Source organism: Porites lutea, chromosome 11, assembly GCF_958299795.1.
Source record: "Porites lutea chromosome 11, jaPorLute2.1, whole genome shotgun sequence".
NCBI classification, from domain to species: domain Eukaryota; kingdom Metazoa; phylum Cnidaria; class Anthozoa; order Scleractinia; family Poritidae; genus Porites; species Porites lutea.
This window is the reverse complement of record NC_133211.1, coordinates 14,737,509-14,751,125: the sequence shown is the minus strand read 5'-3', so window position 1 is coordinate 14,751,125 and position 13,617 is coordinate 14,737,509. Positions and strand designations below refer to the sequence as shown.

Genomic DNA, 13,617 nt, shown 5'->3' with positions numbered 1-13,617 from the left:
AAAATAGCAGTTTGCCTTCTTAACAAAACCCTTAAGTCTGATGGCGAAGGAGAAAGCATAAAGAAAACACTGAACGAATAATTAAAGGCTGTAAAGAAATAGTTTTATTTAAGTGTTCTACAAAATAAAGACACAAATCAAAATCACACGTGAATTTAAGACTACGAAGACATCTTTATAGTATGTGTTACATTACCTTCTACACACTATATACAAATCCACGCTTTTTACACAAAGCATCAAGTACTGTTCCTTTATGAAAGAAGGTCAGATCGGCCTTTCAATCTTCATTTCTAAAAGGCACAGCAGCTGACTACTGATAGGTCGAAGATACATACTCTAAACAGTGCGAAGTAAGACAGCAATTTCCGAGAAGTAACAAAAGCAAAGTAAACTAAACAAAGACTTCCAATTACACAACAAATCGTAATACCCTACATGGTTAACGTGCTATTTAGCGCATACTGTAAACTGGCGCTTATAAGCCGCAGACCCTTCCCCTCCCCCCCCGAAAAGTTGAAGGCCCATTTACCTGTAAACAAAACAATATTTCGAAGCGCTTTTCCTATTGCGGCTATTAGCTCCCTCCCATATAAGCCCCTCCGTCTATAAGCCCTATTACATCCCCTTAGCCCAGGGCGTATAAGCGGCAGTTTACGGTATTTCAGCTTTTTAAGAAAGTTAAATGACTTCTTTGCGGCGAAAATGCTAAGTGACAATTTTCCCGACAGTTTAGGCAAGACGTACAAGCTTGCCCATATCATGTTTAAGCCATCTCTTCTGAGGTACATAACTTTACAAAACTTCATTCGAAAATCCCCTGTGTGACTACAAGTGAACTCTCTGTCTTATATCTTTGAGTACAAGCATCGAAGATTGTTTACGACTGTTTAACTACTGCCATTTGTGTAATTCAATCCAAGAAAAAAACTCGGCGTTTCGAGTAAATTCAAGCAGCTGTTTTGCGCTAGTTGAAGTTAAAAGGCGAATGCATGCTTTATATGGCTTGTAGACTGCTGTGGTTTATGAGAACATGTCATCTCTATCAGCGCCAATAACCTCCACATCCTCCATGGTACTGAAGTTAAGGAAGTGCGAGGGGCGGTGTACTTCATGGTAGAACTCTTTAGGATTCGACAGCTGTAACTCGTAACGCATGTTAGGAGAATGACGAACACCTAAAAATAACAGACCAATGCGTTAACCGTGAAACTCTAATATCAACGTGGAAATTCTCCATACTGTCCGTCACAAAAAAAAAAAAAAAAAAAAAAAAAAAAACACCCCAAGGGTACTTGCCATTTGCATGGAAAAACCGGAAATTCCGGTTTGAAAATCAAATGGTTCCCGCCATTCTGTTTAAGAACCTTCAGAAAATAATGGGCTCTCATTTGAAAGGATGCAATGTTTCTACTTTTCAGCCTATTCAGCTGGTTTGGATTTACTTCGTAGCGGGTCGTTCTCCCGCCAAGTCTAATACTACAGTTTTATGTTTATGCGAGGGTGGGTTGTGTAAACGGTAAGCACTTCTGGTTAAACAATGAGGAGAAAAATCAATCGATAACACGAAATTTAACAGTACTTACCCATAAAGTTGAAGTTCCAGGATCCTTGGGCGGGTACCATGAAGAAACCAAGGAAACGATCAGACAGTAACATTTGCACTTTCTCGTAGTGGGAGGGGAGATAACCCCTGGGATTGTTCCCTGTGTCCTTGTTATTTCGTCCCCAATCGTAACCCGAAGGGGTCAGTTTGTAGGCTGTCAGTGAACATGAGCCAGGAGTAAAACTGAAAACAACAAGGAAAAAAAACTAAATAAATAAAACAAGGGCAACATAACCAGCAAATCTCGGCACATGCTCAACTTTACAGCGTATCATTTTTCCAAGAAGGCGGCAGCCGCCACGGAAGTGATACGGACACAAGTGTCTATCTGTTTGATGTCAGTAGTGAAAAGATCTGAATGTAACCCAAGAGATATTGATAAGCAGTTTTGAGCAGAGCCGATTATGTTTCAATGGCAGTACATACGTAAGCTTCCAGAAAAATATTATTGACAAAACAATATTAGCTTCGCTTCCCAGGTGGAGCAAATCTTATGTTCTTTAGAACGAAGCCTGACTAACGTGACATACCTGCAAGTAATAATGACAGTTTTCTCGCCATCCCATGATGGATTGTCGGCCATGATCTTGGCGTGTGTTGTAACGTCTTGCGGGGAAAGCTGAGGTAGTTCGTTGGGCTGAGTGTGAACCCAACCTAACGGTTCCATTTCCTACAAACAGGCAAACACAAACACCACACTCAATATTTGGACACATACATAGCCTGGTCACACAGAGGCTTTTGAACGAGTGCTCTTAAGTCTTTAGGTAAATAAAATCTGTTAGTCTTACCTTGAGGTAGTCGTGTTGTGGTAACATGTTTGGTAAATGCACAGTCTGGTGAGTGCCCCATTGTGGCACCATTACAATGCAGCGGATTTCTTTCACTTGCGGATTGTCAGGCGGACTGACCCCGTACAGGTAGCCAGCGATCTGAGGTGAATCGATTGAAAGTTACGGAGTGAGCTTATTATTACTCTCCTACACGGACAAACCTGACGCCAAGCAAAAGGGTCAAATCTTGTTCAAGGGGAAGGAGGTGGGGGGGGGGGTATCTCATACAAAATATACATTAGTATGAGCCAATGTAAAAGGTATGATTTCCAAGTAGTTGAGTCCCGTAAAGGGTGTGACATATCGGAGACTTTTTGTTAAGAAAAGGGCTTTTATTGAAGCTAATCAGGGCCAGGTTGTTCAAACGTTCGAAAGAACTATACACCGGATAAATCACTAACCAAAAGATAAGTACTACAGAAAACAATTGTTCTTCACTGGATCCGGCGGAGAGTGTAATCGACCTTTTTAACAACTGGGGCCAGGTGGATGAAAAATTTACACCGCAACTTCTCCAGTAAGAAAGGCTTGAGCGATTATTGTTTGGCTTTTGTCACCTTCGCTAGCAAAGAAATCACTTACCTGTGTCCTTAAATCCGAAATAACGATAAACTTCTTGAGGATATTCTTGGGCAAAATATACGTGAAACCAGTCTCCTTGATGTCATCAGAAGAAACATAAATATGATTCGTCCTCAAGTGCAGGTTAGTAGCTGATATTGCTCTTACACGCCACTCAGTCTTAGAGGAGAATGTCTGGGTCTCGTAGTTGGACGTTGTGGACACGATGATCTCATCACCGTGGATGTTGGTGGTTCGAGTGGTGGTAGCTGTTAGCTGCGACTGTTCTTTGGTCTGCTTCTCGATCTCAGCGATTTGTTGCCTCTGTTGCGAGGGTGCTGAGATCTCCATACCCAGAATGATGTCTCGGATCTCAGACTGGGTCAAGGAAGCTACATTCACGCTAGAGAAGAAACATAAATGGTACTGTTAGACCGAAGGAGAGTACGGTAAGTATTCAAGGCAAAAGGCAATTTGAATGTAATTGTGTGAAGATTCAAGTTAAAAGCAGTCAACTCACTTGTTCTTTTTGCCATAATCGGCTAGGATGAGATCCTTCAGTGCAACCTATACAACAGGAAAGAAAAGAAAGAACGATTCAAAAGGCGAAGAAACCATTATCGAACAAAGGATGGAAACAGAGAAAGGCAGTGAACTAGTCAACTACAGTAATGCACGAGAAAAAAAAAGGCGATAATTGACACGTTTCTCAAATCATTCTAGCCGAGTTTTAGCACATAATTAAGAGGCAAAACAAACTACACTAACAGTTGCATGTACGCATTGCCACCCTAGACTACAGACAAGCGTTCACACGTAACATACCTCAACTGGTACCCATTCCTCATCAGTCAGGGTTGGCCAGATATGATGTGGCTCAGTGATAGTGGTCTTGTCTGGTTTAAGGAGCACCTTTGTTCGGTCAGCATTCACGTGCAAGGCACGAAGGATGAGGATCAGACGAGAGAACGCCGTGTAGGAAGAGATGGTCTTTAACCAGTCATCATACAGATTGAACAAGACCATTTGTGGCTCGGTTGCTTTCAGAATCATGTCTCCAAGCTTTTCTACCTACAAGGTAGAAGAGAACAGAAATTATTAACCCTTTAAGCCTCAGTATCCACTTAGAAATTCTCCATACTGATCTCTGTATGTTTCCTTGAAAAACCAGTTGAGAGAATTTGTTAAAAGATCGAAGCAATTTACTTACGGTGATCATTTTAGTAATTCTCACAATTTTTTCTTCGCATTGTGTTTTGATAGTTTGAGGAGAAAATTGATGTTGGTCACTCTCCGGGCTTACAGAGAAAAAGCTAAAACTTGTCTTCGCATCAATTGAATGGTCCAGTTTTGTTATTTAAGACCAAGGCATTGGAATCTGTATCCTGCCATCTGTTCCAACGGATGCCAAGGATAAACATAGATTGAAACTTAAAAACGTTGGGCCAACTTTTCCTTCCATTTTCCTTCATTTATAACAAATCTATGCTTTAAACACAAACCTTTAAGCAGGCCTGAAAAGGAAGCTGCAGTTCACTGCCCTTAATAACGATGTTAGGGAAATCCAGCAGATGGACCTGAAACATTAAGACACTTGTATCAGTTTTCCCTCAAAGCAAAACTACACCACAATTACAAAAAGCGACACGGGTGACATAAGTCTATTTAACAGAGTCCAGAAGCCAACAAAGACGGAAAATGTGACGATGCCTTGACGTAACCCTAAAGTGTAATTATACAACACCTCGAGAGGATCAAGCATCCCTTTCCTGGTCACAATGATCTGTTTGGGTTGTTCTTCAACCGGCAGTGAACGAATCAAAGCTGCTACTTCTTCAGCTGTCTTCCACTTGGCCAACTAAAACAACACACCAATAAAGAATTTCAGCCCTTTGTTAGTTCAGATAGTTAAGGTGAGATACTGCCGACCAATACAATATACACTTGACGTCTGACCCGGAGGACAGTCAGCTTTCTTTCCCCTGGATCCACGTGTTTGCGTAAGAATATATGGCTTACAATGCAAGAAACTTTGCCAGTGGAACTTAGAAAAAGGTCTGAATCGGACATGTTAAGTCAGAAACTCTGTTCGTGAAAGTGACCGAATCCAAAAATCCCGCACGACCATGTCACATTTTTTCATGGCTTGAACAGCTAACACATCGCCATATAGCTTGCGTAGCAGTTGCAAAAAAAGGGGAGGGGAAGGGGAGAAAAGCGCGAAAGGGAGAAGGGAGGGGCAGTTCTTTCCTTCTCTACCCCATCCCCTCCGGTTTTTTTACCTTCATTCCCCTCCCCTCCCCTATCGACGCCTGTCACGCAGGATAATCACCATAAGATACAAGACCTACCTGTCCCAAACGTTTCTGTCCAGCCCATACTGAAGTGTGGATGATTTTGAGGAAAAGCTGTCCCGTGCGAGGATTGAAGATAAAGATGGCACCGTTGATTGGTTTCGTGGTCAAGTTACCTTCGAACGTCTGAAATGAAAACGCAGAGGCACGTGTTAGACGATAAGTGTAGAATTAAAAATGTCTTTTATGTCGACTTTCAGAGGATGATTCAAAATGCACGCTATTTACCATTAAGAAGAATTTTTCTCAGAAGAATTTTTTTCCATTCACACCCACGTAAAAAAATACTTTAGTTCTAACGGTTTAAAACTGTTTTCTCCGTACAAGAAGTATGTTAGCGGCTTCTAAATTACAACGGAAGTACAAGCGAGAGCTCGCTTGAACACTGTAAAGAATTCAGTCTGTTTTTCAGCTTAAAAAGGGTTTCCGTGCGATGACTAATTTTATGAAACCGCAATACCTATACACGCTTTACAGATGTGAGGGACGTTGGAAAAGATAATAGCAAAGGTGACAAAAGTAAGCTCTCACTTTGTGAATTGTGACTCTGTAGACGTTGGTGTCATCCACAAACCAGATAATCTGGTTTGAGAAGAGTTCTCCGTAATTCTGTGAGGATAAGTAAGGCTCAGTGGGTTCACTGGAGTACAGCTGCAGACCTTTCCTGACTCGTTCTCTCAACACGTACAGGGCCGGGTTAGCCTTCATGATTTTAGCCATGGCTTGCTGGATCAGGGGTTTCACACCAGGGAACCAGTTACCGAACGCGCTGCAAGAAAGGAAGCTCATCCCTATTATGAAATGGATATGTTAACTGCTACTACCATCAAATCATTGAATACCATTCACTTTTAGTGTCTACAATACCTAACTATCCAATGTGCACTTCCATATGAATTATCTTGCAATCTAAAGCACCGATCAAAATGAAACTTCCACAACCTCCCCTGGGCAAACCCCGGGCATTTGACCATCACCTGCGCCAGGGGAGAAGGGAATTTGACCACTGCAGGGGTGGGGTGGGGAATTTGCACCGGAAGTGTCAAGTTTAGGTCTGACAATGCCATCTTTCTAGTAGTGAGATGGAGGAGTTTTAAGGTAAAGAATCAGCTTTTTTAAACGAATGGCTTATTCGGCAAGGAGTTTCAAATTGAGCGGCGCATATTGCTGTGAAAATTTCTACCCAAATGGGAACACCAATGTTCCTGAAGCCATGTTACCAACAAGGACCTAACTCTTGGCATTTCGAATAACTGGCACTGCTTATGAAAAGACGGCAAGCGCATTCTTCTCTAACCTGTGAAGATTGTAGGCCAGATCAATTCCAACGAGGACCCCAGTGGGGGAGGGGTAAATGCTCATGTTATCAGTGGTGTAGTCAAGGTATTTGGCGCGTGCGTATCTCTCGATGTCATGAGAGTCGTAGTCACCCCAGCGAAGTTGTACATCGACCCAGTATTTCTGAGTTGTGGTGCTATCCATGATGTCACTACGAATGAAGTGAAGATTTCTTTAACATACTAAGCGGCACTAAATTTATCCTTGTAATATCAATACATATTCAAGCAGACGCATCATAAAAATGGACGAACACTTGCCTCCAGGCAGTCTTCCAGACACTTTTTCGTCCTATAGATTTTTCCAAAGAAATTCAACGAGCGCACGAGACGTGAGCCACTTACACAACTCCCACAACCCATGCACTGGTGAACACAAAATCCCTCGCAAATTTTTTTTTTTCGGACGCGCGCTCGACGGACAGACTATGCCGACTCATCAACAATAACTATTATCAAACACGACTAAAAGGGGCCCAGTGATCCATGGTGGAGTTGTAAGAAATGCCTAAAAATATGTATTAGCAAAAGGCATCTTGTATCGCTTAAATTTGAAAGGCTCATTTGTTACAAACCAAAGTGAAGACAGCCGAGAAAGAATGGAAGCAAATATAATCGAAATGATTTGTTTTAACTGCCAATGTTTTCCTACAAGGCTGTTATCAACTGTTCATGCACGTTAAGAGAATTTGAGCACGAAGAAAGGAGAGACGTACTTGGAATCAGCCAGAATAGAAGGTTTGGAGACGTTCCACTTGTATGCAGCAAACAAGAGGATATCAGCGCATGAGCTGTTCATCTTGTACGATTTACGAGGATGAATAGTTTCTTTCTGCACTGTCTCAATCTCAAGAGCATCCAGTTCTTGATCAAAAACCTACAATAATTATGACAACCAACAGTTACATTACAGTTAATTAAATCAAATCCGTGGTTGAAAAATAAATTTTCAAAGAGAGAGATCAGAAGAGATCCTACGCCAAAAGGCTAACATCATGGGTAAATTACTCCTTAATTTTGGCGCCAAATTTCAGAGTTAATTTATGATTTATATTCAAGATAGCGTCGAAGTTTTAACATGTTATGAATGAAGAAAACCTAAACACGCGAAAGACTACATCAAAGAGCATTCTAACAAGTGTTTTGTCGAAAAATTCAGAAACTTGTGAACATAAGCCAAAAACTATGCTCTAAACTTTTCAGTGCGTGGAGTTCTCTATCGACACGATAAACATGTCAAAAAACGTACGACTGTGAGCAAAATTTGTTACCCATGACAACATGACATTAATAGGTAATCAAATGGTATACTCGTAAAATTAAGGAATACCGGTAACTTCACTTGCGTTTTGTACAAATTCTAATACTTGATTACCGACACATACTCAGTCCAGACGTACAAGTTAACGTTCATTTTAAAACTCATACCTTACAATGTAACAAACTCAACCGGACCCTGCAACGACACTTTGAAACTGTACCAATCTTGCTGTTAATGTGACCCGTGATTGGTTGAGTAGTGAACGCCCCGCTTGAGTTCGTTGCACTGTAAATTCTTTTCATAAGTGTAGGCCAAACGGTCACGATCATCGCAAAGAAAACGTTTTACATAAAACGTCATCAAAGTTGATAAGTTCCTACACGGGTAACTGTCTCCATTTACGTTTTCCTGAAATGCGTGATCATACCTTAACGTACATTTTACAAACATTGACGACACAACGCGTGACACGCTCAGTGCTATAGTATCGTGTACTTGTTAATTAACAGATACTCGAGCGTTTAAGGTAGCGTTCGATTGATTTTATTCCGAAATAAGAATACACAGAAATTTTGTTAGAAATCTCTTTTACCAGATTTTTTTGGACCACCGGGGTGCTACATACATCGTAATACTGTACTTCATTTAGATTTGCAGATATTACGATGTCATGAATTGCCTAAACAGATTATTTCCTAAGTTTGTTCCATGATTTATTCTTATTCTGTAATAGCGTCAATCCAACGCGCCCTTAGTGTCCTTATAGAGCTTTTTCATCTGACGTCAAGTCCGCCATGTTGGTGTCCCCAAAAATGAAACGGAGGCTATGTTGGTGTCCTAAACCAGTACCGTGTGGAAGTTGAACCTTTCTCGTCTGTTAAAACTAACTTATGTTCCAAGAAATTTGCACAGCTGTTGGCAAGGTGAGTGGAAACGCTCTATAAATGAGTCTAGGATTGAACTTTACCTGACACAAGTCCATGACAACACTCTCGTGTACTTTTTGCCACAAGTGAGCTCTGAAAATCTGAATGAGTGAGATCTTCAGTGTTGGAATCTTGCCATGCATGAAGATTCCGGTGAGGTCAAGCTGAACCTGGAATCCAACGTAAACCTGCAAGAAATCAAACAAAGATAAGGTTGGAGCGAGAGTAGCGGTCAAAATGCCCCTAAGACATTAAGGATCATTACACGTTTCGGGGAAACTACCCACCTACCCCTCCTCTAAGCCAACATAAACACTTACTTCCCACTTACGGCAAAATGCTGGCTTAGGGGAAGGGTAGGTGGGTAGTTTCACAAAAATGTACAATATAATGATCCAACCTTTCTAATGTTCTTTTTTCCCCAGCCCTCCAAGGAAGGCCTGATGGCTAGGTTACTAAGACAACATCTGAACAAAACGTTGCCTTCACAAGCACGACATCGTTGAAATCTTACCCTGCGCGGCAGGGTGGCAGGCGCCGGTTGGTTGATTTGGTTATTTTTCCCTGAACAGGATTATTATATCTAAATTATTAACAAAACGCTAAAACAAAGAAACAAGACACAACGCAGAACATAAAATTGCGTCTCGTATGGGCGGCAAGGCGACAAAGTTTTCAAAAAATTAGCCTTCACATTAGCAACTAAAATTGTTTACTACACCTTACTTAAAACCCTTGTGAGTTTTTTAAAAATAAATTCTTTGGCAGTGGTGATCAAATGTTGTTGGTTTCATAAAATCGGCACACGTTCCACGAAAAAAATATGTCGCGAGACGCCATCTTGAATTTTAAGCAGTTACGTTATATATGGACCCTTCTATAAGATATACTGTGAGTCACTTACATTGGCCCTGTTTATAGTGGGTGACCACCAGAGTGTGAATCGTCTGTTGGGAATCTGATTCAATCCAGAGCGCTGAGCGTTGGTCAGTTTTTTGTACTTCATGGACTCCTCAAATCCACTTGCTTTCTCCCAGAACAGACCCTCCCAGGTTGGGAAGTACGTTCCTTTGAAAAGTGTATGTTCCAAGATACCTTCCACGCCACCCAGCGCCTGGATCATGTCTGTGCGGTAGTTATTTAGATTCCACAGTTTGCCATCATGTCGCTGATGAGTCCACCAGAACGGATTCTGTTTGAGAACCTTTGGAACGACAAGATTCATGAGTAACTTTTTTGAGTTTTTTTCTACAGTTTTACGCTCAGGCTCGTGAAATTTGCGCACTAATTTGAAGATCATTCCCAGGATTTTACCTCAGCTAGTGTGATATAATTGTGAGACACACATAATGAACCCCAAACAACACAAGAAATAAATTAATTTCGAAGCGTGATCAAACGAAGAAGTGAAACATGAAAACGTCGTCATTCTGACGTTTTCTAGTTTCAGTCCACTCGTTTCTAGACGTTAATCAGACACTCTTTAACAGTATTTACGTACACTATTATTATAGCAAGATCAAGCAACCCCAGGTGGTACTTTGTACAGTCTTAGTCATTTCTGACACAAACTTTTGCCAGATTTTCAGAGACTACTCAATCTTGATGATGCTGTCATTTTCAATAAAGGATAAAGGACACTGTGATAGCTCACTCTACGTCATAATTTATTGTCCTGTCAAACTAGGCACTCAGTACTGAATGAACAAATTTTCGCTTAAAGTTAAAACATAATCTAATAAACCGAACATGATTGTTAAAAAGTTTACCTGGTACTGTTTGAAATCTGTTCTAACTCTCCATCCCTTGTCATAAGCAAGTGTGTGTCTGTCCTTCTGGAACAGTGTGTTAATTCGAGGTATTCCACGATCCCAGGAGTCCTCTAAATCCTCCAGGGTTAAACGTCTGAGGAAGGAACCAACAGATAATATAAAGCAAACATTTTCTTTGCACAATTACCATACACAGAAGATACCAAGAAGGTTATAATTAACAATTAAGATAAGAACGCTAACAGGTGGTTCAGTATTAGCCTTGAAAAATATTCAAATGTTATCTGTATGTCCAGGTGCTAATTGTTGAATGGGTCAATTTCAAAACAAACTGTACTGTTGCGTTGTGTAGGCGGGCAGTGAAAATAAAACGTAGTTTGATATAAGTCAATTTACCACAATGAAACGATTCAAAGCTGATATTTTGAACGCCAAAGAGCTCAATTGTTATGAAAATGGAGCAAAAAATATATTTATTTCATACACTTGTTTATCTCACTTTAACTTAAAAAAGACCATCAACATGAAGTAATGAAAAACACTGCATTGCCACATTACTACTGAACACAGGACACCAAATTGATGGCTTGCCCTGATTTTAGTCACCCAACATTTTTTCCACCCACCCTGGAGACTAGGCTCAATTTCCACTTCTCCCTGCTCAGGGGAGGAGCGCATGTTCATTCACTGGTAATCAAGCCTATATGGCGACCAAAACAGTTTCAGCTTGGAGCACTGTACACCTAGCCATGAATACATGGGTATTCTTATCAGAACGCAGTAGGGTGAAAGGTGTGAGCACTCACCTGTTCTGAGCATTAGCTTCTTGTCGTTTCAAGGCATACTCAGCCCAGACTCTTTGAGAGTCAATGAACTCACTCTCCCATGGTTGGATGTACCTGATGTCACCAAGAGAACAGCACTATAAACTCAATGAAAGTTACCTTACCATTCAGGTTATGACTAAGTTAATAAAAATAAGTTGCTTCTGATTTTAAGGTCTGAGTTTGGTTTTCATTCTTAAAATTTCTAGGGTAACAATCCCTCCACTTTACGCTTGTTGCTGAAATGATTTCTTTGAAGAAGAAGGAGGAATGTTACCTGTACAAGTTAGGGATCAACTGATCTTTGTCATGGCTCATTCCAGATCGGAAGTGAGTAATCCCTGCATCAGTCTGTTGAGACCACCTGGAGGCGAAAATTAGAGAAACTTAGTATTAGCACATTAATCTTCGAGTAGGCTGTTCCAGGATCCAAAATAGTTGGGTCTGCAAAATTGAGAAAGTGCGAACACGAAAATAAAACGGGAGGGAACTAGGAAGAAAAAGGGTGCCTCTCTCCCTTCCTTTTTCCCACCACCACCCCTTTTTCCAGATCACACGCTCATATTTTTGGGTGCCTTTCACTTATGCATCATCCCTACTATCTGAGAGCTTGGAACAGGCAAATCTTCAAGGAGATTATTGCCTATTGTGTGGTTCCAGAAAATATCCAGACCTCCACCACGGAGGGAACTGGAAACTCCAGGGGGGTAAGGGGGGGGGGGGGGGGTCAGAGGCCCAGGAAATTCCAGAGGGGAGGGGGGTAGGACAATAAAATCACTTTCCGGGGGTAATTATCATTTCGTTTCGACCTGAGTTCGAACATTACTTCTTACCGAACTGGTAGATCATTTTTAAGACATAAATAACTTGAAATTTATCATTTAAAATTGCTCCTTTTGATCTTGACCAGGTTTCCTTTTCTTCCAAAAGCATTTTGGATGTAATTTCAAAGGAATTAGAACGACCACAACTCGTTTTATCGCAAGCTCGTATATTCGGCCGCCATTATTCGTTACCAGTCTCCCTTAAGACATCAACGCGTGCAACACATCACGTTGCGTCAGTCGATCGATGGAAGAACAGTAAAGTGGCAATTTACTTCACGAAGCACAAACTTTATATTGCAACCATTCTAGAATGTAGAGTTTTTATTCTCCTTTTCATTTTCTCTTAATTTTGTGGTTGAAGATGTGGCATGTTCATGATCGAATTCTCGCTCACTGAAATGGTGTTGATTTCACCAAACATTACGGCCATCACGCATAACGTCGCATCAGTCGATCGGACAACAGTAAATTGGACTTGGTTTCCCTTCAAGGTGCAGGGGGTATTTATTGTTATCATTTCAGAAGTCAGAGTTTTTATTCTTCTCTTTGTTTTGCCTTAATTTTGTGGTTGAAAGTTTGACTTGTTCACCATTTAGCATTCCCGCACCAAATGGCGTTAATTCTATCAGCATTACGCCCAAGAAGACAAATAACAAATCGTAAGCTTGCCCTGATTAAGGTAAATTCATAAATACAACCGACTTATAATTTTATCTATTTCATTTAAAGTTAGGGATTAGCAAAAACTGCAGATTAGGTTACTTTGTGGTTGTGTATTGTATTTTTTTTGTTGGGAGATCACTCAAATAAATGGAAACAGAGGCGTACAAGCTTCTGATGGAAACCGTTGCGTACTAACCATAAAATGTCTCATTCTTTCACTTTAATAATCTTTCTTCGTGAAAATGAACTTTTCCAGAGGCGTTGGGGGGTCTTTGTCACACTTGTGGAAATTCCGGAGGGGTGAGGGGGCCATCAGTTCCCAGCAAAAATGGAAAATCCAAGGGGGTGGGGGGTCCTAAGTGAAATTCCCTCCGTGGTGGGGGTCTGGATATTTTCTGGAACTACACATTATTGAAAAGAGAGATTATCGAAAAAAAGTGCTGCTCTCATTTCTGCAATATAGCAATAGGGCTGGGCTACACTCTTATCTTAAAACAAGCTTCTTTCATCAAAACTTGATAGCCTTGATTCAAATTGGAGAAAGAGAAAAACAACAGTAACAAATAGAAACTTCAGGTAACCTGAGATCTGACTGAGGAATGAGCACGTGTCCCATGGAAAGCATACCAAGACCACCAAGCTCTTTTGGTGTG

The 13,617-nt window shown here is 40.9% G+C and overlaps 1 protein-coding gene across 1 annotated transcript in view; it reads right to left on the bottom strand.

The window, feature by feature from the left end:
- Window positions 1-81: 81 nt before the first annotated feature.
- Window positions 82-13,617, bottom strand: part of LOC140952586 (pre-mRNA-processing-splicing factor 8) — a 28,903-nt gene continuing 15,367 nt past the window's right edge. The window contains exons 21-39 of the mRNA XM_073402012.1: window positions 13,546-13,617; window positions 11,752-11,838; window positions 11,457-11,549; window positions 10,648-10,783; window positions 9,783-10,082; window positions 8,920-9,066; window positions 7,408-7,568; window positions 6,652-6,843; window positions 5,886-6,123; window positions 5,352-5,480; window positions 4,745-4,858; window positions 4,503-4,577; window positions 3,826-4,071; window positions 3,521-3,567; window positions 3,022-3,403; window positions 2,398-2,538; window positions 2,137-2,276; window positions 1,587-1,789; window positions 82-1,178 (exon numbers count right to left, since the gene is read on the bottom strand). The exon at window positions 13,546-13,617 is cut by the window's right edge and continues 68 nt beyond it. Of these exons, the coding sequence (XP_073258113.1) occupies window positions 1,024-1,178; window positions 1,587-1,789; window positions 2,137-2,276; window positions 2,398-2,538; window positions 3,022-3,403; window positions 3,521-3,567; window positions 3,826-4,071; window positions 4,503-4,577; window positions 4,745-4,858; window positions 5,352-5,480; window positions 5,886-6,123; window positions 6,652-6,843; window positions 7,408-7,568; window positions 8,920-9,066; window positions 9,783-10,082; window positions 10,648-10,783; window positions 11,457-11,549; window positions 11,752-11,838; window positions 13,546-13,617 (3,058 nt within the window). The 3' untranslated portion in view covers window positions 82-1,023. The remainder of the gene's footprint in view (window positions 1,179-1,586; window positions 1,790-2,136; window positions 2,277-2,397; window positions 2,539-3,021; window positions 3,404-3,520; window positions 3,568-3,825; window positions 4,072-4,502; window positions 4,578-4,744; window positions 4,859-5,351; window positions 5,481-5,885; window positions 6,124-6,651; window positions 6,844-7,407; window positions 7,569-8,919; window positions 9,067-9,782; window positions 10,083-10,647; window positions 10,784-11,456; window positions 11,550-11,751; window positions 11,839-13,545) is intronic.